This window comes from Brienomyrus brachyistius, chromosome 1 (assembly GCF_023856365.1).
Source record: "Brienomyrus brachyistius isolate T26 chromosome 1, BBRACH_0.4, whole genome shotgun sequence".
Lineage (NCBI taxonomy): Eukaryota > Metazoa > Chordata > Actinopteri > Osteoglossiformes > Mormyridae > Brienomyrus > Brienomyrus brachyistius.
In genome coordinates, this window is record NC_064533.1 from 44,553,797 (window position 1) to 44,581,795 (window position 27,999).

The 27,999-nt window shown below is 47.0% G+C and overlaps 1 protein-coding gene across 6 annotated transcripts; it reads left to right on the forward strand.

The window, feature by feature from the left end:
• LOC125731006 (activin receptor type-1-like) lies at positions 1-27,998 on the forward strand. Of its 6 annotated transcripts, XM_049005849.1 has the most exons (12): positions 1-102; positions 617-985; positions 13,907-13,980; positions 14,763-15,002; positions 15,743-16,009; positions 18,847-19,061; positions 21,198-21,297; positions 21,716-21,862; positions 23,058-23,333; positions 24,894-25,091; positions 26,206-26,336; positions 27,002-27,998. In XM_049005849.1, the coding sequence occupies exons 3-12, from the start codon at positions 13,929-13,931 to the stop codon at positions 27,134-27,136; spliced, it is 1,761 nt and encodes a 586-aa protein (XP_048861806.1). In that variant the 5' UTR covers positions 1-102; positions 617-985; positions 13,907-13,928; the 3' UTR covers positions 27,137-27,998. The 6 variants fall into 6 exon arrangements, with proteins under 6 accessions (XP_048861806.1, XP_048861804.1, XP_048861809.1 ...); XM_049005847.1 differs by lacking the exon at positions 1-102 and having other exon boundaries at positions 610-985; XM_049005852.1 differs by lacking the exons at positions 1-102; positions 617-985 and adding an exon at positions 3,823-3,890.
• The last annotated feature ends 1 nt before the right edge of the window (position 27,999 follows it).

Sequence of the window (27,999 nt, forward strand, 5' to 3'; positions counted from 1 at the left end):
TGCTGGGATTTCATTAGGGGACCTCCCGCGCTGCAGAGGGCAGCATTACATAGCAAACGTGGTGAATTAGGCTCCTTAACTTAACGTAGAAAGTGTAATACGGTGAGTGAAACTCTATTTTATTTAGCCTAATTAATATATTTGGGTTCTTAAATTTATTTCAAACTATCCAAATAATATAAAGCTAAAATACATCCATTAATTCAATATCAAAACACTTTGCTTACAAAAAAATGACCTGCACAGATGTTTTCTTAAGATATACTGTACTATAACGTTTCGTAACTCTCGGGAGCATTCACCTCCGAACTTAAATTTCGCATTTGTGAGCAAATAGCACTCAAGCAGTCCATGGGCTATGCATTAAGTATAACTTACAGAAACGTCAGGGTATATTCAGTGTTTACGCATCTGACCTATTCCTTACAAATACAGTTCAAAATTTATACATAAAGTATCATTAGTCTTGCATAACTTGCTTTGCTATATCCAGTACAATAATGAATCATTTTTCTTATGCAGAAAGTTTGACTGGGAGATTGTGCCGCTTGATATGCGCATGCAAACACATGCAATTATGCAGGTGAGATTTCAGACACGGTCACTCTCTCCCCAGGTGTCCAGTGTGGGAATGAGCGCAGAGGAAATGATGTAGTAATGATCTTTAATTACAGCCAGAAGCAGGGACGCCTCTCTCTTTCTCTCCAGTCGCCAAAGTCGTGCTAGGCACACAGCAAACTTTCCTAGTTTTTCCCAGTGATTTTTTTTCGGACCGGATTCCCATTGTCTCGTTTCGGAGTATGAGAGCCGCAGTAACCGCGAAGAAAGCGGAGGACGGCAATGCCTGCTGAGGCGGGCGGCTTTTGGTCGGAGAAAGGAAAGGAAAACACCACCTTCAGGTCCGAGACCGCTGGCCGCTTGCAGTGGCTGTGCTGTAAAGTGCACATTTAATCGCAGCCTTTAAAGCACTTCCTGAATTTTTAAGGTAAGTTATCGGTTCCTTCTCATGCCCTAACTAAAGCACTGTTATCTTAAACCTCCCAACTTTGTGTTCGTCGATCTTTCACTCGTTATTGAACTGACAAGACCAAACCATTTGATGTTTGGCAAACCAAAAATATTTTACATGATGAAAACAGTATATTATGCAAATGGTGTTGGTTTACAAACGCGTTAGGAATGGATTTTAACGTAGTTTAAAATATACTCGGTTCATGCACACCGTGATTCTGTTTTTATGTTGTTTGGGTGAAACGGTGCTATTTTATGTTTAAGATACCCTTTAATGTCAATATAATATTACTATCCCTGTATTGCTGCAGTGAAGTTGGATATATTATACTCTACGATTTATTTGGATAAATTTAAAATGTGGCGCAGCCAGTTGACACATTCTTAGGGGTCTTTTGTCATGTAGAGTCGGGATGGGAACAAACCACCCCCCCATCCCCGATCTTCACCCTCCCGTAGTTGGGTCAATCTGCCCCCCGATGTGAAGTAAGCATTACAATGGGCGCCGTACCCCACGCTGTCAAAGTCTGATAATAGCGGCTAACAAAATTTAGATACGGGCGTACATCTTTAAAATGTATATTAGATATTGAAGGTGGGGAAAAGGCGAAGCGGAAATACGGTGGTTCGGTTTGTATCGGGGACCTGCGCACATTTTGCACTCTAATACCATTGATAATATGTAGCCTGCATAATACAATGATGAGTAATGCATTTAAAAAACATACCGGAATTCATTCGTGTTTTAAATGAGTGAAATAAATGTGGAAATTTTATTCATTGATTGAAACGGGGTTTTTGTAGCGGACGCGAGGTGTTTTACTTAAGGATGAATCCAGACTCGGTTACTAAGGACGTGCGAATTAAGCTGTAATATATTAGCATGTCATGGATGAATGAACTGTACTTCTGTGTTAAGATAAAGTAGGAAGCTCTTATCCTAACCTTGAAAGTGTCATGCATTTATATGCATTGAATCACCCTGTGAGATTGTTCTGTGATTGGCTGGACTGTAATCACCAAAAAGGCGAATAAAGCAGAATGTGGTTACAAATTATAAAATTGGTAGTTCTTGGGTATATAGGTGTTGTTGAATGTTGAATTTTTTTTAATTATGTGTCTTTGTTCACTACAACCAGCTGATGGTTTATATATTAGATATTGATTTTTTTTTTTGCTGAAAATTCAAGATTAAGAGCTGATCAGACCTTTTATGCTGCAAAGGAGCAGCGGATGAAATAACAGTGACTTATCTGCAAAAGGTAGCCTTTCTGAGGAGATGTTGTACCTATAAGGAAGGTCCATAACTCAAATTGGAAATGTAACTTGGCTATATTTTTGCAAAGTACATGAACTGTACTTTTCTACAGTATACTATAGTAGTATAGTTGTAAGAGTCCTAAAATGTGGCGGGTGGGTTTACTGTAGGTTTAAACCAAGATTTCGTGTTTTCTGAATTGAGCAAATTCTCTGTATCCTATCTGTACTACTGATGATTATGTCTGTAAAGGAAATTGTAAGATGCTCGCACAGCTCGTACGTTACTCCGATAAACATGGATGGCATCTTCTGAAAGCTGTGCTCACCGTGTGTTACAGCAATTTTGTCACCTTATGCAACGTGAGAGTCCCACCTAGACCTGCAGACAATGAAAGGATTTTTTTCCCCCTCCAATAAACAGTATGGCTCAGCAAGCCATGCGATACGTTTGGCGCCAGACTTTATTTAGCCTGAGTAGGTGTTATTAACAGTAAGAGTTATTATATGTATAGGACGTTTGGGGGGGGGGGGGGATCTTATGAATGGTAATCTTCGTCTGTGGCCATTTCTGCCTTTTTGGGGGTGTATTAATATGTGAAAATTGGGTCAACATTATGGGAGATTTCTAGGCTAAGTAATGGAAAATAAAGTGAATAAGCAATGACATTGTCTGGGGAGTGGAAGGGTTGGAACGTGGCTGAGAAGTGACAGACTTCTGTGCCTGGTGTGCAGTCAGATGCGAGGATCTCCGCAGAGTACATGCAGGGACCCCTCAGCTGCCGAATTTGCTTGTTTAATTTAAGACAAGGCAGCCAGTTTCAGGTTAGAACAATGGATGTTGACATCGTGCCAGGTGTCAGTCTGACACACGCTGAGGAATGTGGAAAATTAATCTTCTGTAATTGGATAAAGATGTCCTCCATCCCAAAGATCTTGTGCTGCCACTTCATTTTCATATTAGTTTTTATTTTTTCCATTCCTTTTGCTCTAATGAAGGGTGTAGCTACTCGGAGAAGGTTAATGGCATCATTGTACAAAAATGTTTCTCCCATTCACTTTCCAGTAGTCGGGGAGCACTTTGTGTGGCACTGTTGAATACGTGTCTTGTACATTATGAGCTTTGATTATATGAGTTAAATTAACAAGATTCCCGTAATGTGTAATACAATGACATCAAGCAAGTGGCAAATAATTCATTATCGTTATTAGTTGTGTGTCGCAAGTGCTCTGTAGTGTTTACTTGCTCTCTCTCTCTCTTTCTCGCTCTCTCTCTCTCACTCTAAGCTTTTTGCACATCTGTCTGAATAACCTAGAAAAAGCAGTAAGTCTAGACTTTACCCGCAGCCATTCGCTGGAGGGTTTTAAGCTGAAAGGCGAGAGTGGACGGGGGGTGGACGATTCCTCCGGCAGTAATAGTTTTTCAACGCTCAGTAATTTGGCTGTCAGGAAGAGCTGGCTGTGGGGGCTGGAACAATGTAGGACCGAGGGGAGGTGGAGGGGCTCTCTCAGGGAGGCGGCTGGGGGGGATCGGGTTACAGCCTCTGTCATTAACCACAGGCGGTGCCACACACTGAGTCGGGCGGCTTCAAGTCTGGGCTGCAGCCGCGGAACGCTGGCGGGTAGGTGTCCCGTTGGACTCGTCCGGGAGGGGCGGAGGGAGGTGGTTTTGTGTGTGTGTGTGTGTTGTGTGTGTGTGCGCGCGCGCTTGCGTTACGATGCCTGGCGGCGCAATCGGGACCCAGTCTCTTTAAGGAATCATCCATCGGTGATGACGGCGTCTTTGCCTGCAAGCTGACATGCGAAACAGGCGGAGAGTAAGTTTGAGTTTATAGTGGTTGGGGGGGGGGGGGGGTGCTGCGATCAAGCCCGGAGCACTGGACTCTGGCGGTTCTGTCTTTGTTATTCGTATCATTTCAGACTGGTCTTTCTGCAAGGCGAGTTGTTAAAGAAAAAGCAAACCCAGACGCTTTTGATGATCACAGAATTGTGCACATGAAACTGGATTTCGGGGTGAATATCATCCATAACCGGCGGGCGCTTGCAGCTTCGCGTCTTAAACGGGAAGTAAAATAGTCTGAGGTTTATTCAAGCAGACTTTTAAGAGCCCCAAGCCCCTCGGCGGCTCTTTTTGTCTGCGCAGATGCGGACAGAAGACAGATGTAAATGACACTAGGAAAGCCTGCATGTCTCCGATCGGCTACGTTTAGCTTGTAACGCCGGAGCCGGCGCGGCGCGTTTTGCGGGTTCCCGTCCCGGTCGGTCGCTAGTGCCGCCGGGCTCGGTCGTATCGAAAACGGGCCTAGTATATATAAAGTCTGCAATAACACTCTCAAAACATTGTTTGCTTTAACATTTATTAAACTTACACAGTTATTTAGACTAGGTAAGATGATCACTAGTTTTACGGCGCTCTCATTTTTTGTCATCTTATCCAAGTTTTGGGAACGTGTGATGTTAAGAGGGCGTTTCGATAGACATTCGTATTATTTCAGAAGTGGCGATCTTAAGCAGGCTAACAAATTGTTTCAAATAATATTCTCACGATTTAACTTCTTTGTCGTGACTTACTGTTTTATGTTGCAAATTGTGTTTTCTGTGTTAGATTTTTCTTGACCGACAAGTATGAGCAATCGTACAGCAAAATCTGTGAACTGATTTTATGTAGTGCGCACATCGCCTTCACAGCCACATACGATCAGCGAGATTAAGGGCCGCTTTTATTGTGGACCCTACACGGGCAGTGAGTTCGTCGCTTTGATATTCGGGCCATAACGGGATCTCTGACCCGATAGGGCTGCGTCCCCGGTATGAGTAAAAGCGGTATTCAGCATGGCTCGGATAAAATACTCAGGGATTGCCTTGCTAATAGGAATATGGGAAATCTCTCAACAAAATTGTATCGTTTATTTGTAACCTTTAAAGCTCATTCTTGCTTCCAAGTACCAGCCTCGAAAGATCGAAATTTAACTATTCTGTAACGCATTATAAAGGCATACTTTTCGCCTTCTGCTAAAAAAAAACATGGGCTATTTTCTTGAAGATGGATGAATGTCTGTCCGAGCATCGGCAGAAACATTTAATCATTGAACACTAAATAAAAGTATGAGTCCTGTAATCCCGCGATCTTTAATTAAATCTTTTCCTCCTACATGGAGGTATCCGTGTCTGCTCTGTATGATAAAGCGGGAGTGTCCCCAGCTTTTTGGTGACAAACTTTTAAGTGCCACGTTAATTATCTGTCAATTTAACCTGCCTTGACGGTTCACATCAGTGGCTTCTAAACAAAGACTTTCAGAGACGATTATAATCCTTTTCCCGTTGACTGATTCGGATAGTTGATTGTCAGGGTTGCTAGCTCTCCCGCATCTGGCGTGCCATTCACGCTTTCAGACTCACGCTCACGTAAGAAATCTTACAGCAAATCTATATTATTCCACTTTAAACTTAAAACGGGCTCCATCAAAAGCTTTGCCGTAGTTCGCAAACGTCAGTTTGCCGTAGTTTGAAAGTCTCAGCCCAGCCAGATGATTTGGTGTTTTATGGTGCTTTTAGAGTGTTTTTCCAGATTAGTTTGACCTACAAACCTGTAATAGTACATTTTTTTTCATAGGGATGCTGAGTGTAATAACCCTTTTCTGTCCTCTGAGCCTCTGTGGGAGAAGGGGGAGTCCAGGAAGCTGACTTTAGGTTGCAGCTGAGGGAGGGTTAGGGTTAGCTGTCAGTCAGAATAAAGCTCAGCTTCTGATTGGGTGGCCAAGAAGTCCTCATGGTATATAATTCCCATTGCTCAGGTGAATTCAGTTCTTGCTGTGTGGGCCGTGTCTCTTTTTCCTTTGAAGCTCAGCCTGACCCCCCTCCCAGCATTTGTTTTAAGAGGGATCCTGGTTAAAAAGTGGAGTGGGTGGATTATGGGAATTCTCATTTCATGTGGGGTGGAGGTCAGGCTAATGACCGGATGAGTGTTCTGCTGTTGCTAAGCTTTTGGGTGTTTCTGAGCGATTTGGAAGTTCTCTCAAAAAGACGTCACAAATTTATATAAGCAGGATTACGTAAAAATGTGGTGAATCTCCGGCCTTCTGGCTGTCAGGTTGACTGAAGTAGATTTTAAAATATTTTTTTCCCAATGCAACAATGAGCAGGCTATGGGGTAAGATTATAAGAATAGAGGTTCTGACAGGCTGCTTCTCTTCCCAAACCCTGTTGTCAGGTGTGTGTTTACTTGGTTAGGACTCTTGACACCCTCTTGCATGAGTGTTGTGGGAGGTCTTGGCAGGCAAGCATGCGGGGGGGAGACACTGCTTCAGGGGCTGTGTGCGTATCTGTGTGCGTGTACAGTGTCCTTCAGTGCATGATTGAACGCAGTACTGTGCATCCTGCTGAGAGAGCAGATATGGAAAAGGCAGTGCACACCTCCCGTCCACTAGGGGCAGCGTCTTACAGATTGTTGCAAATGCCTTCCAGTTAGTGCCTAATTAACATCTCAATGTCTTTGTCACTTGTTTCACACCTCAATGAAATGGCTAGGCTGGGTGTTAACCAAGGGCGCGGTCATGGTGACGAGCGTGACAGACCAACACAGTAATGTTCCGACATGAAATATTTGATTCATCACTAATAATCACTTATCTTGTATAGGATTGTGGTGAGTCTGGAGACGTTTTCAGGAAACAAAGGACTGCAGACAGGGGAACACCCTGGATAGGATACCAGTGCATCACTGGGCATGCGCATACACACACACACACACATTAAGGGAAATTTAGATGGCCCAATTAACCTGAACCACACACACACACTGACCCATAGCCCTAGAGGTAAAGGCCACATGAAATGAAATATCCTTTCATCCCTGTGCTCTTGTTTGTTACACAGCTTGTGCTCTGATTTGAGTGCATCTTGGTGAGATGATGTCATAATGGGTGGAGTCTCGTGTGCATAGAGCTCTGAGCAGGCAAACATCTCAGGATGAGTGCTGCGGGGCGGGGGGGGGGGGAGGGGAGTTGGTGCTCCGACAGAGATGGCGAGAAGGGGGGGGGGGGGTGCACTCGGCACCGCATCTCATCTGTAGTGCTCTCGAGGGAAGGGGGGGGTGTCAAGGAGCCAAAGATGTCTGATCCTCGTATGCCCCCCACATCTATCCAAGCGCTGCTGAATTCTTCATGTCCAGCAGTTTACTTACTCTACGGTTTTCTAAAATGCTTGAAATTTATTCCTGTGTCTAGCACATCGGCATGTTAAGTCTTTTTTTTTTTATTTGTCCTGTGTTGCGTTAAACAGACGTGCAATAGGTCGTATGTACTGAACTTCCAAAAGCGCGCGTGTGATTTATGCATCCTTGGATAGGCTCCAGGGCCCCAATCATGCTGCCTGGGATGAACGAGTGGACGATGGATGGATGGATCCAGGTCGGTACTTGTGTAAATGTCACTGGCTTGGTATTGTGGCTTATTGACATAATTGTCTATTTTGAGGTATTTATATTCCGTTTTCTGCCATCAGGGAGGAGAAAAAAGGGCCTGATCACAGCCCCTCCCGCATGAGTCTGGCGCGTCCCGATACGGCCAAGCGGATTGGCCAGAGCGTCCGTCCGTTTTAGCTTCTCTGATTTGGCTGGGCTCTGGCTTCTGATGTGCGTATCCCAGTAATGCAGTAATTTCAAGATTTCACGTTTGAGGCAATTGCGAATTTTGCTCTTTGTGTTTCTGTCCCGTCGAATCACATGGCACCACTGCGATTTCTATCGATGTTGACTAACTGTTACCGAAAGTAAACTTGGTGATGCTGCTTTCAAGCTGCATGATCTGATTAGAAACCTGAGCTGAATGTAGGAGAGATGTTCTGTCGCTCTTTTTACAGGACGCTGTCTTTCTTCTTGTACATCCGTTTGTTCATTTTTCATTATGGTTTGACCGGTATAGGGTCAGGGTCAGGTATCCCAGAATGCACTGGGCATGTAGCACAGGACTCCCTGGATATGACGGGTCACAAAAAACTTTTTAATATACCCAAAAAAAGTTACTTGTGGTGTGGGGGGGGGGGGGGCTGTTACATTCGCTATATTGCCAGAAGTATTGGGACAACTGCCTTTACACACACATGACCTTTAATAACATCCCATTCTTATTAGATATCCTTTAATATGGAGCTGCCCCATCCTTTACAGTTAAAACAGCTTCAACTCTTCTGGGAAAGCTGTCCACAAGGTTTAGCAGTGTGTTTATGGGAATTTTTGACCATTCACCAAGGAGAGAATTTGTGAGGTAAGATGCTGATGTTGGACGAGAAGGCCTGGTTCGCAATCTCTGCTTTAATTCATCCCAAAGGTGTTCTATTGAGTTGAGGTCAGGGTTCTGTGCAGGCCAGTCAAGTTCCTCCACACCAGACTCACTCCTCCACGTCCTTATGGACCTCGCTTTGTACACTGGTGCACAGTCATGTTGGAACAGGAAGTGTCCACCCCCAAACTGTTCCCACAAAGTTGGGAGCATGAAATTGTCCAAAATGGCTTTGAATGCTGCCGCATTAAGAGTTCCTTTCACTGGAACTAAGGGGCCAAGCCCAACCACTGAAAAACAACTGCACACCATAACCCCCCCCCCTCCACCAAACATTACACTTGGCACAATGCAGTCAGGCAAGTACCGTCCTCCTGGCAACCGCCAAACCCAGACTCGTCCATCAAATTGCCAGAGAAGTTTGAAGTCGTCACTCCAGAGAACACGTCTCCACTGCGACATGCTTTACATCACTGCATCCGACGCTCTGCATTGCCCATGGAAATGTAAAGCTTGGATGTAGCTGCTCGGCTATGGAGACCCATTCCACAAAGTTCTATGCACACTGCTCTTGAGCTAATCTGAAGGCCACACAAAGTTTGAAGGTCTGTAGCTATTGACTCTGTAGATAGTCGGCAACTTCTGCACACTGTGTCCCCGCTCTGATTTTACGTGCCCTTCTACTTCGTGGCTGAGTTGCTGCTGCTGCTTCCACTTTGTTATAATGCCACCAGTTGACCGTGGAATATTTAGTAGCAAGGAAATTTCACGAATGGACTTCCTGCACAGGTGGCATCCTATTACGGTACCACGATTAAATTCAGCTCCTGAGAGCGACCCATTCTTCCGCAAATGTTTGAAGAAGCAGTCTGCATGCCTAATACATCTGTGGCCATGGAAGTCATTGGAACACCTGAATTCAATGATTTGGAGAGGTGTCCCAGTACTTTTGGCAATATAGTCTACATGGGGAAAATCAGGACTGACTGAGGGGGGGGGGGGGGTATTTGCATTTCAGACAGTTTCTTGCACTGGAGGGGGGGGGTGTTTTGGTGGATTCCAAAATACGATGGTTCAGATTAGCGCCATGACCGGGCGGGGAAAGGGTCCCACGTTCGCTTTCACCTCCGCTTTAATTTCCCATTTGACTTGGCTCTGGCACAAGGAAACAATCCCCACAGGTTAATGAGCATCGTCTTACGGTTTAGAGATTCCGCCTGTGCGACGGTGTCAGGTCGTTAACGCTGTCTCGATGCGGTGTTGTTAATTAACATGGCGGGGCTGTTTATATCCTGCACCCCCCCCCTCACGGTCTTGCATTAATCTGTCGTGCTGGGCATGATTCTTTCTCCCTGAGTGTCGTAGGAATTCTGCACGAAGCATCTTGCTTTCCTGGCATAAGTGTGGGCCGTGAATGTACCATGTGGCCAGGGAATGAACTCCTGTGGCCGACCGTGTGAGATTAAGATCCGTAATCTTTAAAAAATGAGCAGGCTGCTCATAGTTGGCTGAATAAGCTGACTGATGCTTATACAATGAAACTACTCTTTGTTTTTTTTTTAATTTAGATATTTCGTTCGTCTTTTGCCGCTACCTTCCAACAGCGAGCAAAATTTTACGTGGTTTTTTTCTCGTAATGTGCAGAATCGTATGTTGAATATATATAATCACCACAAGTGGCAGCAATTTATAGACCGTAACTCAGATACCTGATAGCAATTCATTTAATTTGACCATAGTTATAAAGCGAAGTGTCAGTGCCTGTAGGTTGTGGGTTTTTCTCCGCTGCATATTCAGTTTATATCAGAAATGTGGCATTTTATAGGAAGTTTTTATGTAGTGGGGATGCTGACAAGAACAAGAATGTCGTATAATCTAATTATACATATAATTAAATCTAACTGGAACAATGTAATGTCTTATAGTAACACTTCGGGAAATGTATGAGGGAGGCGGTTGCTGAGTTACTATGACAAAAAAAATCCTGCCCACGACAGTGTTTAACACACCAAACACACAAATCCACAAAAAATCCGGTATTCTTGTGTTTACATCCCAAATCACTCCTGTGGTCTTGCTGGTGATTTATTGGTTGTTGCCCGGCTGCTACAAGGCCTTATCCTCACGCCCCCCCCCCTCCCCTCGGCTGGACAGAGACTGAGGCAAGCACGTCTACATCCAAGGAGGGGGGGGTTTAATCCACCCTTAACATTTGTTGCGGCATTTGAGTGGCAGGTTTAATAATATGAGTTTTGACGTGTAACCTGACCTCTTGGACACAGTTTCTTTCTCTGCGTACAAGGCTCTCCCCCCCCCCCCCCCCCCCCCCCCCTCTGGTTTTACACAGTCAGTGTTTTACTCCATCAGCAACAGGTTACTATGAGGTACGATCCAAGCAACATCCGTAGTGAAAATGCTGATGGATACAAACGGCCCAGTAGGAGCTGGTGGGGTGGGGGGTGACCCTCGTGCCCCCACCCTCGACTACCCAAACTGCATGGCTCTACTAGAGGAATAGGGGCTTGGCGAACGGTGCTCCATTAAAACCCCAGCCTGCCGCTCTCTGCCCCGCAGCCAGTCCTCAACCAGGTTGTGTTTCGGCTTCTGGCTGGGATGTTTCTGCCGTTTCCAGGGATGTTTCTGCCGTTTCCATGACTATCTGCAAACATCCATCCCCCAGCGACTGCTCCATATCGGTTGGTCTTGGACTGGAAAGTGTTGCCTGTGGTTGTCTCCCAGTCCATCTAATATATAATATAAACTTTTGGGTGTTTTTGAGCGATATGCACGTTCTCTGTATATAAACTTTCCCTTTAAGATGTAGTGCATACACATGCACATACTGTGTCATCTTAGACGACAAAAAGCATTGCTTTTATATGGACAGGGAACTGGAGTTGCCAAATTGCCCATAGGTGTGTGTGTGCCTGCAAGTGAGTATACCTATCCTTATGGGGACACAATGTTCCCATAACGTGATAAATATCCAAACCCCATTTTCATAAAAATCAGTGATTGCTATGAAAAAACAACTAAAAATGCAAAAACTCTTGTATTTTGCTTGGTTACTTATGGTTATGGTTTGGGCAGGGTGGGGGTTAAGGTTGTCATAGTTAGCGTTAGCATTTTTCCCATAGAAGTGAATGAGCGGGCACCATAAGGATAGGTATACCCTACGTGTGTGTGTGTGTGTGTGTGTGCCTGCCTGCCTACGTGTGTGTGTGTGCGTGTGCCTGCCTGCCTGCCTGTCTGTGTGTGCGCCTGCCTGTGTGCCTGTGTGTGTGTGTGTGTGTGCCTGTCTGCGTGTGTGCGTGCGTGCGTGTGTGTATGTGTGCGTGCGTGCCTGCGTGAGTGTGTGTGTGTGTGTGTGTGTGTGTGTGTGTGTGTGTGTGTGTGCGTGCGTGTGTGTGTGTGCCTGCGTGAGTGTGTATGTGTGTGTGTGCCTGCCTGCCTGTGTGTGTGTGCCTGCCTGCCTGCCTGCCTGTGTGTGTGTGTGTGTGCCTGCCTGCGTGCGTGTGTGTGTGCCTGTGTGTGTGTGCGTGCGTGTGTGTGTGCCTGCGTGAGTGTGTATGTGTGTGTGTGTGTGTGTGTGTGTGTGTGTGTGTGTGTGTGTGTGTGTGCGTGCGTGTGTGTGTGCCTGCGTGAGTGTGTATGTGTGTGTGTGCCTGCCTGCCTGTGTGTGTGTGCCTGCCTGCCTGCCTGCCTGCCTGTGTGTGTGTGTGTGTGTGCCTGCCTGCGTGCGTGTGTGTGTGCCTGTGTGTGTGCCTGCGTGAGTGTGTATGTGTGTGTGTGCCTGCCTGCCTGCCTGTGTGTGTGTGTGTGTGTGTATGTGTGTGTGTGTCCGCACGCTCCGGGGCCTCGTCACCTTCCCGCTCGGAGCTGTCACAGATGGCTCCTCGCTCTCCTAGACTCATGGCATGCTGTTCAGGGTCAGCATGAGGTTGGCTTCTTGCCCCCAGGATGCCCTTCTACTCGCCATCAGCTGCTTCCTGCCCCCCTCCCCGCCCAAAAAAATCATACATGTCTCCAAATGCCTCCTTTCTCCCCCCACCAGACTCCAGCTCTCATTTCCTCAGATCGCTTTGCCTCGTTCACTGACAGTACCACTCCTCCATTCGTGACTCGAACCCTGCACCCCCCAGACCCTGTGATTATCTCCCAGCCCCTTTTCCGCTCTGCTCTCCGACTCTGTGTGTGTGTGTGTGTGTGTGTGTGTGTGTGTGTGTGTGTGTGTGTGTGTGTGTGTGTGTGTGTGTGTGTGTGTGTGTGTGTGTGCCAGGCTTTTGAGGCTCCCTGGAGGTAGCGGTAATGGTGTGCTGTTAATCGTCTCTGTCTGGGGGCCCGTCAGGAGGGCGGCCAGCGCTCGTTAACGGGGTTACGTGTCGTTAAGGGGAGTCGACGTTGCTGGGAGACTCATCTCTGTGGAGCCGCCAGTCATTTCACCGCTAAGCCGACATGAGCCTGTCGCAGAGCAAGATTCAGCTGTGAGGCCATCCAGCCAATCAGGGTGATTCAGTCATGAATGATGTCGATAATGTATCATTAGGTAGGAAATGTTGGTGGGGGGCGGCGGGGGGGGGCGTCTGTTGCTCATTTGAAATCCTCCGCACCGTGTCCCGCTGTGCCTCACTCCGCCCCCTGCGTCTGTCTGCTCCCATTGCTGCCAGGCCGATCGTCTCTCTCACGCGGCCTGGCAGCCAATGGGAACCCGGCAGCCTCCCCGCCGCTCGCCACTCGCTGCCTTGTTGCTACGACGACAGCGAGGCATGAGACCCACTTTAGTTGTAAAACTTGGTGTTGACTCTTCACTGGCCAGGAGATCTCCCCTTTCTCCCTCCCTCCCTCTCTCTCTCTCTCGCTCTTTTCCTCCCTTTCTCCCTCTCCTTTTTCTCCTCCTGATGATCCTCCTCCTCAGTGCCTCCTGCTCACAGCCTGTCGCCCATCATGCCCTGGAAATCCCGTTTTCGTTTGCGCACGTCGGCGGGCGGATGGGCTCGGGATGTGCCCGGGGATAATCTGCGCGCTTGTCTCGTTCTCCAGCTCCCGTTCCCCTGTCGGTCTGCTTCACTGGTTCCTTTCCGTGAGTGACGGTCTCGCCTCCCAGCATTTCGGGTCTGGGGGGGGGCGCGACGGGGGAACGATGTTGGCGTGATGCTGGATAATCAGAGTACCGCTTTTACAGTTTAGGCTGAACGGGCTTTGTTTGAACTGCATTGCTTTGGAACAGTGAGAGAAATGAAATATTTCGGTAGTTGGGAACTCAGGAGGAAACGGATGGATTTTCTTCCCCTGCGTCTATTTTTCTGCAGCCCTGCGTTTAGAGCTTATGATTATAACGCTCTTCCCTGTCTCTCTTTCAGCCCTCTAATATTAGATGGCGCCATGATTTTCCTGATGGTAACTATGCTGGTCTTCGCCGCCGGCAGCCTAGAAGGTATGCTCTGATTTTAGTTTTTTTCTGGGTAGGCTCTTGTATGTGGGGGAGATGGGGGGGGGGGGCGCAATAGGGTGACACTGTATGCCATCTCCGGAGCTCTGTGTTTCTGGCTTAGGCGTCTTTGACCTCCGTGAGTCTGAGAGGATGACTCTGATTGGCCAGAAGTACCTGAGAGAGCTCTTTGCTGACTGGATGCTCAGAGGCCCTGTCCTGCTTAGACCTAGTTCTGTTGTCACCTCATATGGGGTCAAAAAAGTGTATGTACTTCTTGGGTGCATGAATAACTGGAATTTAGCAGTTCTGTAATGGATTTTCCAGTTTAATCACGCTGGCCTGACTATTTAAAGGCGTGTATACTGCTAAGATTCCTCCCGCATGTTCAGCGTTTTTAGTTCCATCCCAATCGTGCAGCGTCATCTTATCTCTGAGGTGCTACTGCATTTAGATTATTTTTTCCCTCCATCTTAGCCTGCTTGCAAACCGACTACAGAGAATTTTTTGGTTTGGAAATGGACTTGCTGTTAAGAGACTGTGACATTAATGTAATGAGACGTACTGTGACCCACTGAAAGTGGCCCCATCAGTTGAGAATCACTGGAGTCGTTATTGTTGTTCACAGTGATCAAATCTGGCGTTTCTCTAAGCTGCGTTTCTTAATGAGTATAATTCTCGTTTAAATCTTTTTGTAATGGCGTCTACTACTGTCTGTATAGTTTCCGTTTTTTTTTTTTCCCCATCTGCCGTAAACCCCCTTCCTCTCTCTCTCCCCCCCCGGCCAGATGAAGGATCCCGGTTCGAGTGCGTGTGTGAGGGGGTGCAATGTGCCGGTGAGGCCCGCTGCATCTCCCAGGCATGCTACACTTCCATCTCGCCCCGAAATGACTCGTCACCCCTGCTGCAGAAGGGCTGTATTGGGGGGGGCGTGCTCTGTGGCAGCCCAGCGCCCCCTGGGGTCACGGTGGAGTGCTGCAGGGGTCATCTGTGCAATGCCAACACCAGCGTGGAGTCGCCTGCCAGAGGTAAATGTCCACCATTACCCTTGTGGAGTATTCTAGAACATTCCCGGAGTAACATCACATACCGGCCACAGGGGGGGGGCATGTCAGGACGATCCGGAATTGTTTCATTCTCATTCACTGGGTAGTTTGTGGGTTAAGCTTGACCAAAAGGCTTCGGGTTCCAGTCCATGGTGGGGCCTCATCTGTACTTTAAGGAACCTTTTCACCAAACAGGCTACAGTTGAAAAATCTTAGCTGTGTGAACGGCCTGGTTATACTACTGAAACAGCCCCAGATACACAGTTGGATGTGTGCCACACCACAGCCTTCCTAACCCTGGGGCCAGTTGTACAATGTCATGCTCGTCAGATGCCATTTGTCTCACTTCTACGTGGCTTTGGACAGAAGTGCCTGATAAATAAAGTAAAATGTAAATTGGGTGTTGACTCAGCAGGGAGGTTAGTCATCGTTTGTTCGTTGTGTTTAACTCCTATCCTTTAGCTCCTTTGCTTGACAATAGAGATTTTCTTAATGTAGTCCATCCATCCATCCATCCATCCATCCATCCATCCATCCATCCATCCATCCACTAATCCTGGTCAGGGTTGGGGGGCAGGGGTGGAGCCTACCCCAGGCAGCACAGGACATCAGGCTGTTATATACACTGGATGGAATGTTAATTTTCTTAAACCGTCCATCCTCTGGAAAGCACTAATAGTGAATGATTCTCTACCCACCCCCCCACCCCCCCTCACCCCCAGGCGAGGAGGTACGGCTGCCGCCCCCAAGGGAGCACGAGTGCGTGTGTGAGGGCCGCTCATGCGCGACCGGCGACCGCTGCATGGGCCAGCAGTGTTTCTCAGCACTGACGTTGAGCGATGGCGCCCCCTTGAGGCAGAAGGGCTGCTTCAAGGTGTACGAGCAGGGCCGGCTGAACTGCAAGACGCCACCGTCGCCTGACCAGGTGGTGGAGTGCTGCCAGGGGCATCTGTGCAACCTCAACGTCACCGTCAAGCTGCCCGTCCGAGGTATTGCGCCGAGCTTTACCGCGAGGTCCATGCTCCCCGATGCTTTTCCATTAGCAATCTTTTTTTTTTTTTTACAGACCTCCTGTGAGTTGATCGTTCTTTAGTCCGTCCTGTCACAGCTGGGAAGTGTTTTACTGGCGGTCCCCGGGTTTAAAAATGTTCGACTTGCAGACTCGTACTTAAGACTGGACTACCATAAAGCAGTCTGTAATTGTGTTGAAAAAATTTTGAGGCTTCTGTGTTTCGTGGGCTCGAGGTGCAGTGCAGCGTCGCATGCGGTTACTTTTATTATTATTACGGGTCATCTATTGTAATCATTGGAATTTTCACTATTATTATTATACTTTCTGCCATGGGAGTCTAATGCAGCCCATAGAACCACTTTGTAGATTTTTTAAAAAAAATTGTCACATTAATAGAGGACAGTCCAATGTATTTAGTCGCCAGATTTGGGTTTAATACATTCATCGGTGTAGCGCCACCATCAGGCCAAATTTCAAAGTACATTTGACCCTGCTTCCACATCTGTCTGCCTGATATCTGCCTTCCTATCTGATTTGATAGACAGAATTCTAGTATTAGGCATTATTCCAATAGGTGTAAAAACGGCTGCAGCTATCACAGTTCCCAAGAAACCCGGTCTGAACCCAGATGATCTAAACTATCAGACAATCTCTAACCCATGTCTAACCTGCCACGGCAAGCTTTTGCTGCCCAGCTGCAGTCTAATTAAGCATCAAACAACCTTTACAAACCATTCCAATCTTGATTACATTCACTTCACAGTACTGAGACACCCCTTGGTAGTGATGGACAAAATGATGTTTCGTGAACTATGTGGTTTATTTTGTGAAGCCACTTGACAGTGCCCTCTGATGTAAAATGAGCACAAAGCATGCCCCAAGAGCACCATCTAGTGGGGGCAAAAAATATAGCAAATGGTTCATGAGGCATCAATTTTTTTCCGTCACCACTCCTCAGGGTCTTTACAGTTCACCCTGGGGCTGTCAGGATTCTACTTGTTTTGATTTGCTTCCCCCCCCAATTTTTCACACTTCACCTATGGACGTCTTTTATTTAGTGGCTTTACTGGTAGCGTACTCTCCTGGTTTATTTCATACCTTTCTGATAGACAGTAGTTTATAGGCATTAATACATACAAATGAAACACTGCCTTTGTTGCGGATGATATTTAGTATTCTAAGACTGTATGCTGACAAAACTCATGTGCTAATAATCAATCCCAATGTCTTGTTTGCTAGAATTGTGATTATATCATTTAACATTGATGCTATCCTGGTTCATCCTAAATCTGTCGACATGCTTTATGTTTTATATGATTCGAATCTCACATTTGATGCTCATGTCAGCTCACTCACCAAGTCTGCCTTCCTTCCTCTTCACAACATGGCCAGCCTCCGCCCCATGCTAAGCAACGCAGATGCTGAACCTCTCGTACATGCCCTCATCTCCTCCTGTCCCCATTACTGTAATTCTCTATTTGCTGGTCTTCCTGCTATTGCAAACTCTATATCACAATGCATAACAGACTTCTGCGTCTAGAGTTCACACTAACAATAAAATATCTTCACATATCACACACATCCGTCACTTTCCGTCTGCAGTATAAACTCTTTCTGATGTCTTTTAAGGCCATACATGGTCTTGCTCCCCCTCTCATACTCCGCAGCTACTCGTCTCATACTGTTGCCTTTGCTTGTCTTCTATGGATGACAGGGCCTTCAGTTTTTTAGCGGATGAACAAACAAACAAACAAGCAAACAAAACAAACAAAATATGCTATTTTTCCTGGAGCAGTGCAGTAATATTTCTTGCAGTGGTCGGCTGCCGGTCCAGCAGTACAGGAAGCCTTGCTGCAGCCGCCAGTGCCAGAGCAAAGCGCGTGATTGGGGTTTTACTGCATTTTTGTGGGTTATTGCCGAAGTGAATAGTGTGAGTGAAGTAATGGCAGGCTTGACTGGGCCCGCGTCCCAGATTATAGGCCCCTCCCATTTTCCGTCCCTGCTCTCGGCAGAGTAGGAACACCTGAGTGCTGGGGTTGTCTCTGCTCTGGACGAAGCACCCAAGCGCAGGATGACATGGCCGACTGTCACCTTCTAGCTGAGCGTTGTTAATCCTGCATTCCTGCAATTCATTACCTCTCAGTTAGCCGATTTAACAAAGCAGCGTTTCTCAACCCCAGTCCTGGGGACCCACTGTTATTGGCTGATTAAATGATAAAATGTGACTAGTTTCATTGGCAAAATGAATTAAATTACCAAAAGCCTCGTAACCTATAGAGAGCTGTGCTTTTTGGCTAATTACTGAGAATAAGGGTGCAGACTGGGTTTGAGTACAGATGTAGGCAAGTTGTTGCTGTTGAGTCTAGGTGTTGGTGTTGGTGTGTCATTCAGACTGTCCCCAACTTACGACTGGGTTCCTTGCCGAGAGACAGGTCATACGCTGAAATGGAGGTATGTTGGAATAGAATAAGCACACTTGTAGGAGTGGGAATGAGGCTGGAAGATGTGTGTGAGGCTGGGATGGCCGCACTAGCGTACAGTACAGTGTTTTGCAGTGGTAAGTATCGAATGCTCCACATTAGCTAGCATAGCACTGCCAAGTATATGGCCAGCTGAAAATTTATTTTTATGTACATTTACTTAATTAAAAAAACAAAAATACCTGGTTGCATGTGCGAGTCACCGTAAGTCGCATTGGTTGGAAGCAGGGGACGGTCTGCGTAGTATTATTGTAGACCAGCAGATGAAGGCTGTTGGATGTTATAGAAGGTGGAGGTCGCCCGGATTGAGCTCAGGTGTTTCTCCCTCCCCCAGCGAGGTCTGCGGGGGACGGCGTGAATCACTCGGTGAGCATGCTGGCTGTGGTGACAGTGGGCCCGGTCGTGGTCCTCCTCGTCCTGTCCGCACTCGCCGTGCTGCTGTTCCAGCGGATCCAGCGCGGCCACATGGAGCGGCTGACAGCGCGCGACGCCGAGTACGGCATCATCGACGGACTCATCGCCTCCAACGTCGGCGAGAGCACGCTTGCGGTACGTCACAGCCGCACCCGAACCGAACCCTCTGCGTTTGATTTGTACCCGCCCCCGCTGCGTGGGGGGGCGGGTCCTTCCCATCAGCCCGAGTTTCCTCTGGGCACCATATACTGTCAGAAAAAGGCAGAAATTTTGTACCTTCGTTGGCACAGTCGCTTGTCACTGAAGCTGCACCCTCAAGACTCGACCAATTGTACCCTGGCTGTAGGTAATTTTACCTTTTTAAATGACAGAAAAGGACTCTGAGGGACATTAGGGGTACAATAATGTGGGGTACAAAACTGTATTGGGCCTGTACCTTTTTTCCAAGTGTACGCACTTCCAACAGTCCAACAACAAATGGTTTTGGCAAATTGAATACTTAACCAGCTGTCGTGTGTGTTTATGTGCCCTGGGATGGTCTAGCGTCCCATGCAGGGTTGTACCCCAACTCAAGCCCCCCCCATAACTCAGACCAGAATGCAGTGTTCGAAGTTGAGGACCCTGGGACCCCCTCATGAGAGCTGAGGGGAAAAATGTATGCCTGGGGTGGGGGGAGGGGTCCTCACAGTGACAATCTTACAAAATTCAGTGAACCCCCCCACCCCAGACTTTGTTTTGCATCATTTACATTTTCATTTACATATCTGGCAGACGCTTTTGTCTGAGTTGATGTGCATCACGCTGAGAATGTGCACCTGGAGATCCTGCAAGACACAAGACACCGATCGAACCCGGCCAGTGTGTCCGCTTTGGTTTGACTTCCCACATCTATCCGTCTCCACAAAGTTCCATATGCATGCTTGGAAAATGGATGCGTGTGCGCGTCTCGCCGAATGTCTGTCGTTTGCGTGACCGGTGGAGTCGCTGCCTTGCTTCATCCTACACTTCAGCTTCAGCCGACTCTGTTCCTTGCCGCCGTTTGTGTCCATCACCGCCACGGATATCGGGGCGCGCTTGTGCAATGACCGCCTTCGGAGCCATTCAGTCATTCTCCAGCATGTCACAGCATTTAACGACCTATCATCCATTACACTGCTGAGAAAGGTTTCTCTCAGTAATTAAAATGCCTTTGGTGATGTCGCAAAGACTTGTATGAAGTTGTGACTGCTGAGCTGAATTTCTGGTGACACGCACACACAAATACACAATTTTCCTAATGCTGTGTTTTTAAACCATGCTCTTGCCTCAGTTGCCCCCCCCAGCCCCCACAAACTGGGAATTTAGAGTGGAAGCTAACACAGATGATCTTTTGTGGCCTTTTTTGGGATCGTAAGAGCATTCATTATCAATGCATCTGTGCAGTCACGCTAAAGTGCTTTGGATGTGGCCTTTTTCCCGTTTTTTTTTTTTTTGTTAGACTGTTGCTGCACACTGCCCTCTTGTGGCGGCAGAGATGTAGTGGTCCGTCTCTGGCATTGAAGATAAAAATAAACGGCTTAACGCTGAGTCTGGGACCGGGATTAGATCAGGTTTTCCGCCCACTAATCACAGATGACAGACTTGTGAGGCCAGAGGGTCTTCTTTATTTTTTGTTTTAAAGCTTTCGGGGGAGGGGGGGTTGAGTGAGGAGTAGCTGATGTGGGACTCTGGTTAAGTACTCTGTGGTATGTCAGACCCCCTGATTCTCAAGGGATTGGGCAGCGGGACTTTTAGCGACTCTGCCGTTGGACCTTTGGGTCTGTACAGTACCTATAAAAATCCCATCCAAGAAATGGCAGGAAATAATGCACAAGAAGGTCTCTTGTATGCAATGGCTTTGGTATTGGGAAGATACAACTTGGTAGTTTAAATGCAAAGGTCTATTTATAATAAATATTGGGGGGTACATCCCCCCCCCCCCCCACATAAGATGATCTCTTGTATGCAATGTTGTGGGAGAAACTTTGATATTGGGAAGGCACAACTTAAATTTAAATGCTATGGTCTATCTATTATAAATATTGCGAGGTACACCCACCTCCCATGTAAATCCCCCCCCCCCCGATTGCCCTGCTTGTGTGCTTAACTGTTTATTTGCTTTTAAGGAATTACTATCAGAAACTAGTCGAGATTGAAAAGAGTGTACACGCATTTCTGATCAATGTGGACTTTCTGCAGTCTCTCTGTGCCGTGTGAATTCCTTGTGATTGCAGGCTTGTTCTCCCGTTACAGGACTTGCTGGATCACTCTTGTACTTCAGGAAGCGGCTCTGGGTTGCCCTTCCTGGTGCAGAGGACTGTTGCACGACAGATCACGCTCAACGAGTGTGTGGGTCAGTACGCCGCTCTGTGGGCCTGGTGAAGCGTAGGGAAATCGAGGCTGGGGGTTATGGTTACATTTATTGTAAAAGGAAAAACCATGAAGGCTATTTAATGTTTGTCTGGTTAATGCTTTTCTTTGTGATGTATTTCATGAATAGTACTGAAGGTTAAATAAGCTAAAATCATCCCTCTTTTATTTATTACTTTGAATGCAGAGCAGCGTCGTGTTGAACTGAGTGGTGTTTCCCAAAGCAGCATATCTGTTAACTCAGTCAGCTTAAGCTAGAGAGCTGTGATCGTCCAATAGGAATGCTCCTTAGCTAAACTTGGACTTATCAGACAATCATGACTTCTAGGTTACGTTAACCCAAAAATCCTGAACCCAGGAGGAACGCAACCACAGCAACTGAAATTCCTTTGCTGTGATAGGGAAGGGGCGCTATGGAGAGGTCTGGAGGGGACAGTGGCAAGGAGAGAGCGTGGCCGTGAAGATCTTCTCCTCCAGGGATGAGAAGTCCTGGTTCCGGGAGACGGAGATCTACAACACAGTGCTACTGAGGCACGAGAACATCCTGGGTGGGTGGATGCAGATCTCTGAGGTACCACCAAGCTGAAAGGAACTGCTGGAGACAGATGACATGATTCTCCCAGAATATTCTGTCATCTTTCTGGGTCATCAGGGTCTCCTAATGATACGTTCCAGTGAAAACAGGATAGTAATAACTGCAGTATATAATGATAATACCGCGGTAGGTCACAAACTCACACACATGCAGAAGATGCACTAGTGCAGTCTGGGATAACCAATCAAAATGCGAGTCTTACTGCCCGTCTGGCCAATGGGCACCATCCATGCTTCTTGGGGATGGAAATGGTATATTTATGAACCAATGAGCCTCTTGCAGTAAAATGATAAAAAAAAAAAAAAACTGATTGAAGGACCGCGGATGCTGGAGGAATTCGTGATATTTCCCTCCCGGTTCAGGGATGCAAGCATCTGCAACTACGTGTTTATCCCTCTGCAGGAAGCAGCTCTGGTTCTCATAGCTAAAATCAGTCGGTTTTGGGGCGAGTCGCGGACTGGGCGCTGTGATCAGGCTTCCGGCTCGTAATTCGGTGCATTTTGCAGTGTCACGCTCCGAGCTTTTTATAACCGGTCTCTCTGATAAACAAGCCCTCCAGCTGCATTTCCGTAACACGTAGCAGCTCTGGGGTCTAATGTGTCCGGGAAGCTGTAAACATTTTTAAAAATGAGGACTTTAAACTCTCGTCTCGTCGTATTTTCTCCCATTAAAATAGACTTTTTTTTATGGGAATACAGACTACGGTTTTGCCAAAAGCTCAGTAAAGCCATTTAGAGCCATATTAAAACAATAAGGCATTTTTTTAAATGATACTTTTTTTTATTGATTTGCATATCCTTGATGCTGTTGCCACATCGAAAGTGTCACTTGATGGAATCTGGTTTATATGTGTCTTTTTAATTATGCCTATATTACAGACAGACAGTCTGTCTATGGGGCCATTTGTTATGGTTTGGAATGAAATTCCAATCAGGGCAATTCAGATTTTGGAGGATGGCAAGATGTCGTTTAGAAGATTGGGATGGAAGATCCACAGCATCATGTTTGGTTCACCAGATTGAGCTTTGGGGTTTGCTGGCTCCCAGCTTTGAGCGCTGGAAGCTAACGGCCGTACTTGGCTGACGGGCCGCCTGCAGGTGAGGAAGGGGCCCGGATGTTGACCACTTCGCCGCCCCTTTTCCACGCAGGCTTCATCGCGTCGGACATGACGTCCCGCAACTCCAGCACGCAGCTCTGGCTGATCACTCACTTCCACGAGCCGGGCTCGCTGTACGACCACCTGCAGCTCAGCACGCTGGACGCCACCGGCTGCCTGCGGATGGCGCTGTCTATCGCCAGCGGCCTGGCGCACCTGCACGTGGAGATCTTCGGCACGCAGGGCAAGCCAGCCATCGCCCACCGCGACCTGAAGAGCAAGAACATCCTGGTCAAGAGGAATGGACAGTGCTGCATTGCTGACCTGGGTAATGATGACGGCCGCCCAGTGGGGTGGGGTGCCAGATATAGGCCACGCCCTCCTCCGGGACCACGATAAGCAGCTGGAAGATGAATGGTTTACAATGGTTTATTTTTATGATCTTATTTATATTATAGCAACAGTAGGATTAGCAGTCATGCGTGTAGGCACTATTTAACTGGCATGTATCACAATGCAGGTGTTTAACCATCTTTCTATAATTCAGTTCAATTCGATGAATTTTTATATAGCGCCTTTCACGACAGACAGTGGCGTCAGAAGGAGTATGACACCCCAAGGCATTTGGCAATATGTATATGTTTTTGTATAATGTACTTGTGCATAAATTTGTTATGTATGTGACACGGGTGCGAATACTGTACTCCCCCATTCCTGAACAGCACTGGCCATGTCCTCTCGCAGCCTTCTGAAACCCCCCTGTTTGTTTACACGGTTTTTGCGACTCTAATGCCAAAGCAGCTCCGTTAATTTGGCGAGTTCGGGGCCCAGGGTCACACCGAGCCCCGAGCCCATTAAGACACGCCGCCGGGGATGTGGAGGTTTAGTGGCCGAGTGGCTCTCAGCCCCAGCGGTAATACATGGGGGCAGACACGGAGGCTGCGACGGGTCTTGGCCGACGGCACCCCCCCTCCCCACCCCTCCCCCTGTGCCATTTCAAATGCCCTCACTTATGAGCCCATTTCCAGAATGCCAGTAATTTATTACGGCCAGGGAAATGTCAGCGAAGGGCCCTCCTAATGGGTTTTTAGTCAAGGCCGAGGAGCAGTCAGGGCAGGAATGGGCTGTGTAAAAACCAAAAACGGACAAGAGCCAATTTTAATGTTGTATTTTTTTTTTTATTTGATGCACTAGACCATCACGATGAGGAGATGTTGTTCCGCACCTATGCGACGTTTTGAGCAAGTCGAGCCCTGTTTCATTCCCCTCGAATTCAGAGTGGCCCGAAATGCTTTTAAGTGCTCTGGGTTTAATCTGGGTTTAATCTTCATTATTGTAACATTTCTGGGAAGGACGGGTTTGTGCTGATGTGTTGTCTTTAATTGCTGCCGGCTGCCTTGCTTTGCAATATCCAATTAGCAGTGGAGCATTTCTCTCAAGCCACCGAATCGCTTAATACGTAGGGGGACATAGCGCAGTCTTTAAAACCATGTTACTAATTGAGTAATTAAGGTTAACTGATGAGCAAAAACCAGAATGTTCACAGCCCCTGCCCACCCCCCCCCCCCAAAACTAATCTGAGGACATCTTACTATAATAAAAAAAAAAAAAATTCCATCGGTATTGCATTATGTCCACAAGAGGGCAGCACTTATTTGCTCATTTTATGCAAGCATGAAGGTGGAACCTGTTGATGCTGTTTTCTGTGTTGCGCAGAGTTCCAGCATCACCAGCCAGCCTTTATTGTGCCTTCGGAGCTTTTGGAGTCGTGTCTGTGGACGCGGTCCGTCTGTGGACGCGGTCCGTCTGTGGACGCGGTCCGTCTGTGGACGCGGTCCGTCTGTCATCCTTTCACTGATTCCTCCTCGGATGTGTGTTCCTGTCTCAGGGTTGGCCGTGATGCACTTTCAGGACACCAACGAGCTGGATGTAGGGAACAACCCCAAGGTGGGCACCAAGCGCTACATGGCCCCTGAAGTCCTGGACGACTCCATCCAGACGGACTGCTTTGAGTCGTACAAGCGGGTGGACATCTGGGCTTTCGGTCTGGTCCTGTGGGAGGTCGCCAGGCGGACGGTTAGCAACGGTCAGTATTTAGCAGCGCACCCCCTGCTGTGCTGTCCTGGCGTTTACATTAGTGAGGTGCGCACACTTTACACGAAGACACCAGCATGGAAAAGCTGTAAGTGGATAGTCGCCAACACAACACTACTGTAGCTACCAGCTGATGTTATCAGAATTACGTCTTTAACGTTGTAACCTGTGGTCTGACAATTCCACCGGCCAAATAAATTTTGGGGAACACCAAGAATATCAACATTTTTCTACTTGATACTAACTTCTTAGATACTTAAACTAACACTGTCCTCTAGGCTAATAACTGGAGCTAATGAAGAATTTGTGTGTGTGTCCTACTCTATAGATTATATAATCCTGTATAATATAATCTATTATTTATTTAATCATCAAATTAAAATATGACACGTGTCGCCAATCCATCACATGACATTTTCCGGTGTTGGGCAGAGCCCCCACTACATGCAGAGCAATGGAAATTGACATGGGAAGGTTTTCTTTTACAAAAATGAAACAATCCAGGCTTTAGTCTCTTGGTCAGTGTTCACTGGATGATGTGGTCAGATGTGCAAAAGCACTCTAGATATTAAAAGTTTTAGCATTAGTATTTTGCTATTTAAATATGGTCTGTTCCTACCGAGCATTGAAAGCACGGAGAAGTTTGCGTCCTCATTAAAAACTTGAAAAGATGTGAGATTGACTGCGGAGTGTGTTTATGGAGGCCATCGCCGGCTGTGCACCTGCTTCCCGCGTGTCGGCGATTTTACCGCGGCTGGTCGCCGCAGTTCCCCTCGAGGTCCATTTCCGCGAGCCTGTATGTACGAGGACTGCCGCCTGAGGTGAAATGGATATGGGCGTCAAGGGGGGGGGTTGGCAGCTCCTGGCTATTTATAGGGGTTGCTGGGTGAGAGCCCCCCCCCCCCCCCGCTGGCGATAGGCGCTGGCCGCTCGCAGTTCTGCCCTCTGCTGCCTATGACTCTTTTGTGTTTTTAAGGCTTTATATAAACCCCAGGTTTCAGTTGCCATTTCCCACGACCGGGTGGGCTCACCTTAGAAACTCAGACCACATGAACCATGGTGGACCCCCCCCCCTCCGATTTCAGTGTGACTCTCTCTCTCCGTAGGCATCGTGGAGGACTACAAACCCCCCTTTCACGACATGGTACCCAATGATCCAAGCTTTGAGGATATGAAGAAGGTGGTCTGTGTGGACCAGCAGAGACCCAACATCCCCAATAGATGGTTCTCAGACCCGGTGAGTCCTCCACTCACGCCGTTCTCCTCATCAGATGCACTCTGGTGAAATTTAGAGGGCTCGGTGCATATGAGAGGTGTGCATGCCCCCCCCCCCCCCCCCCCAATAAAAGGCCGGTCCAGGCATGTTAAGCAATGCACAAACACACAGCAGCCAGACCTCTCCAGCATGGTGCTGATCAGACACCGAAAAGCAATTTAATGAACATGATGCTTCATGATGAATTGGCTGGCTTTTAATCTGTTGTCATGGGAACCAGGATAAATCCAGCACAGTAATTACCTGTTTCTGTGTCGGTCACCTTACAGACTGACCTGTGCCCCTAAGCAGCTCTTAGCATTCATTGTAGTATTCACCAGCCCCCCACTCCCCGCCCTCTCTCGCACCCTCCTTGATGGGATCCGGTTAATTGGATGTCTGCTGCCCCATATCTACAGACCTCTACCACACATCTTCTCAGAAGTGCTAGAAACCGTTCAGATGCAATGTGATTAATATCCCCCCCTTTGGTCTGTGGACACTCAGTATCAAGTTTTCAGCTTGTCGTAGGATCACTTATCCCCACCAGATACAAAGTGATTCATTTTTGTTTTATTTGATTATCCTGACCGATTTAAATATCCCACCTCAACCAACTTGTTTCCCGTTTTTTTGTTTGTTTGCAGACTTTGTCGTCCATCGCAAAGCTAATGAAGGAATGCTGGTACCAAAATCCCTCGGCCAGACTGACTGCGTTACGCATCAAAAAGACCTTGACGAAAATCCACAACTCTCTCGAGAAAATTAAAGCGGACTGCTGAGCAGCCTCTAAGAGGAGGAGTCGACGTGCTTTAGAACCAGCAGAGTTTATTTTTTGCCTGGCAGTGGAGGAAGGCGGGTGCCCTCATAGTGGTACCTTATTTATTTTGAACGTCTGTTGGGACATATTTTTCTTTTTTACATCCAAAGATAGCGCAGCGGGCATTGAAAGACTGTATAGTCAGGTATCCGAGGTGTGACCGTCCTCTAAGTTTGTGGGAGTTTTAGTAAAATGTTCTTCAAGGAAGAAACGACTGACTGGGAACTGGAAAATCATAAATTTTGATTTATTTATTTTTCGTTTTGTTTTTTTCTCCCGCGCGGGGGGACGTATTTCATAAAACATTATATTGCACTAGCAAACTTTAAATTCCTTGCTTGCACTGTGGAAGCAGAAGAGGAAAAATTGGGAGATAAAAAAAAACTGATTTATTTTATACTCCAAACGCCAAGTTAACTTTGCTCAGAATAATAATTTAAAACTAGGGCTGTATTAGAAACATTTCTTACACTTGTGTTTACGGTGTTACGAAGCCTCTCCGTGTTTTTCATTAAACCGGTAATTTTATTTAACCCACGTTGCGGTGTAACGGTCTCTCCAGTGTGGCAATATCTAACCCATAGGGATGTACACATTTTCTGTAACCCGTTTCAATCCTTCGTTGTAATTTCAATGTTTTTTTTTTCCTTTTCATTTTTCTTAGGCCGTAAGTTTTTATGGTAAATAACAAAAACACACATTTAGGACATTAGACGATGGTGAACTTGTGCAGAAGTCACCCCATGACTTAGACAGCGTCGATTAAATTAGTACTTTATATAAAGTGGTGGTTTCTAAACTATAAAATGCAACTATAAAAATAAT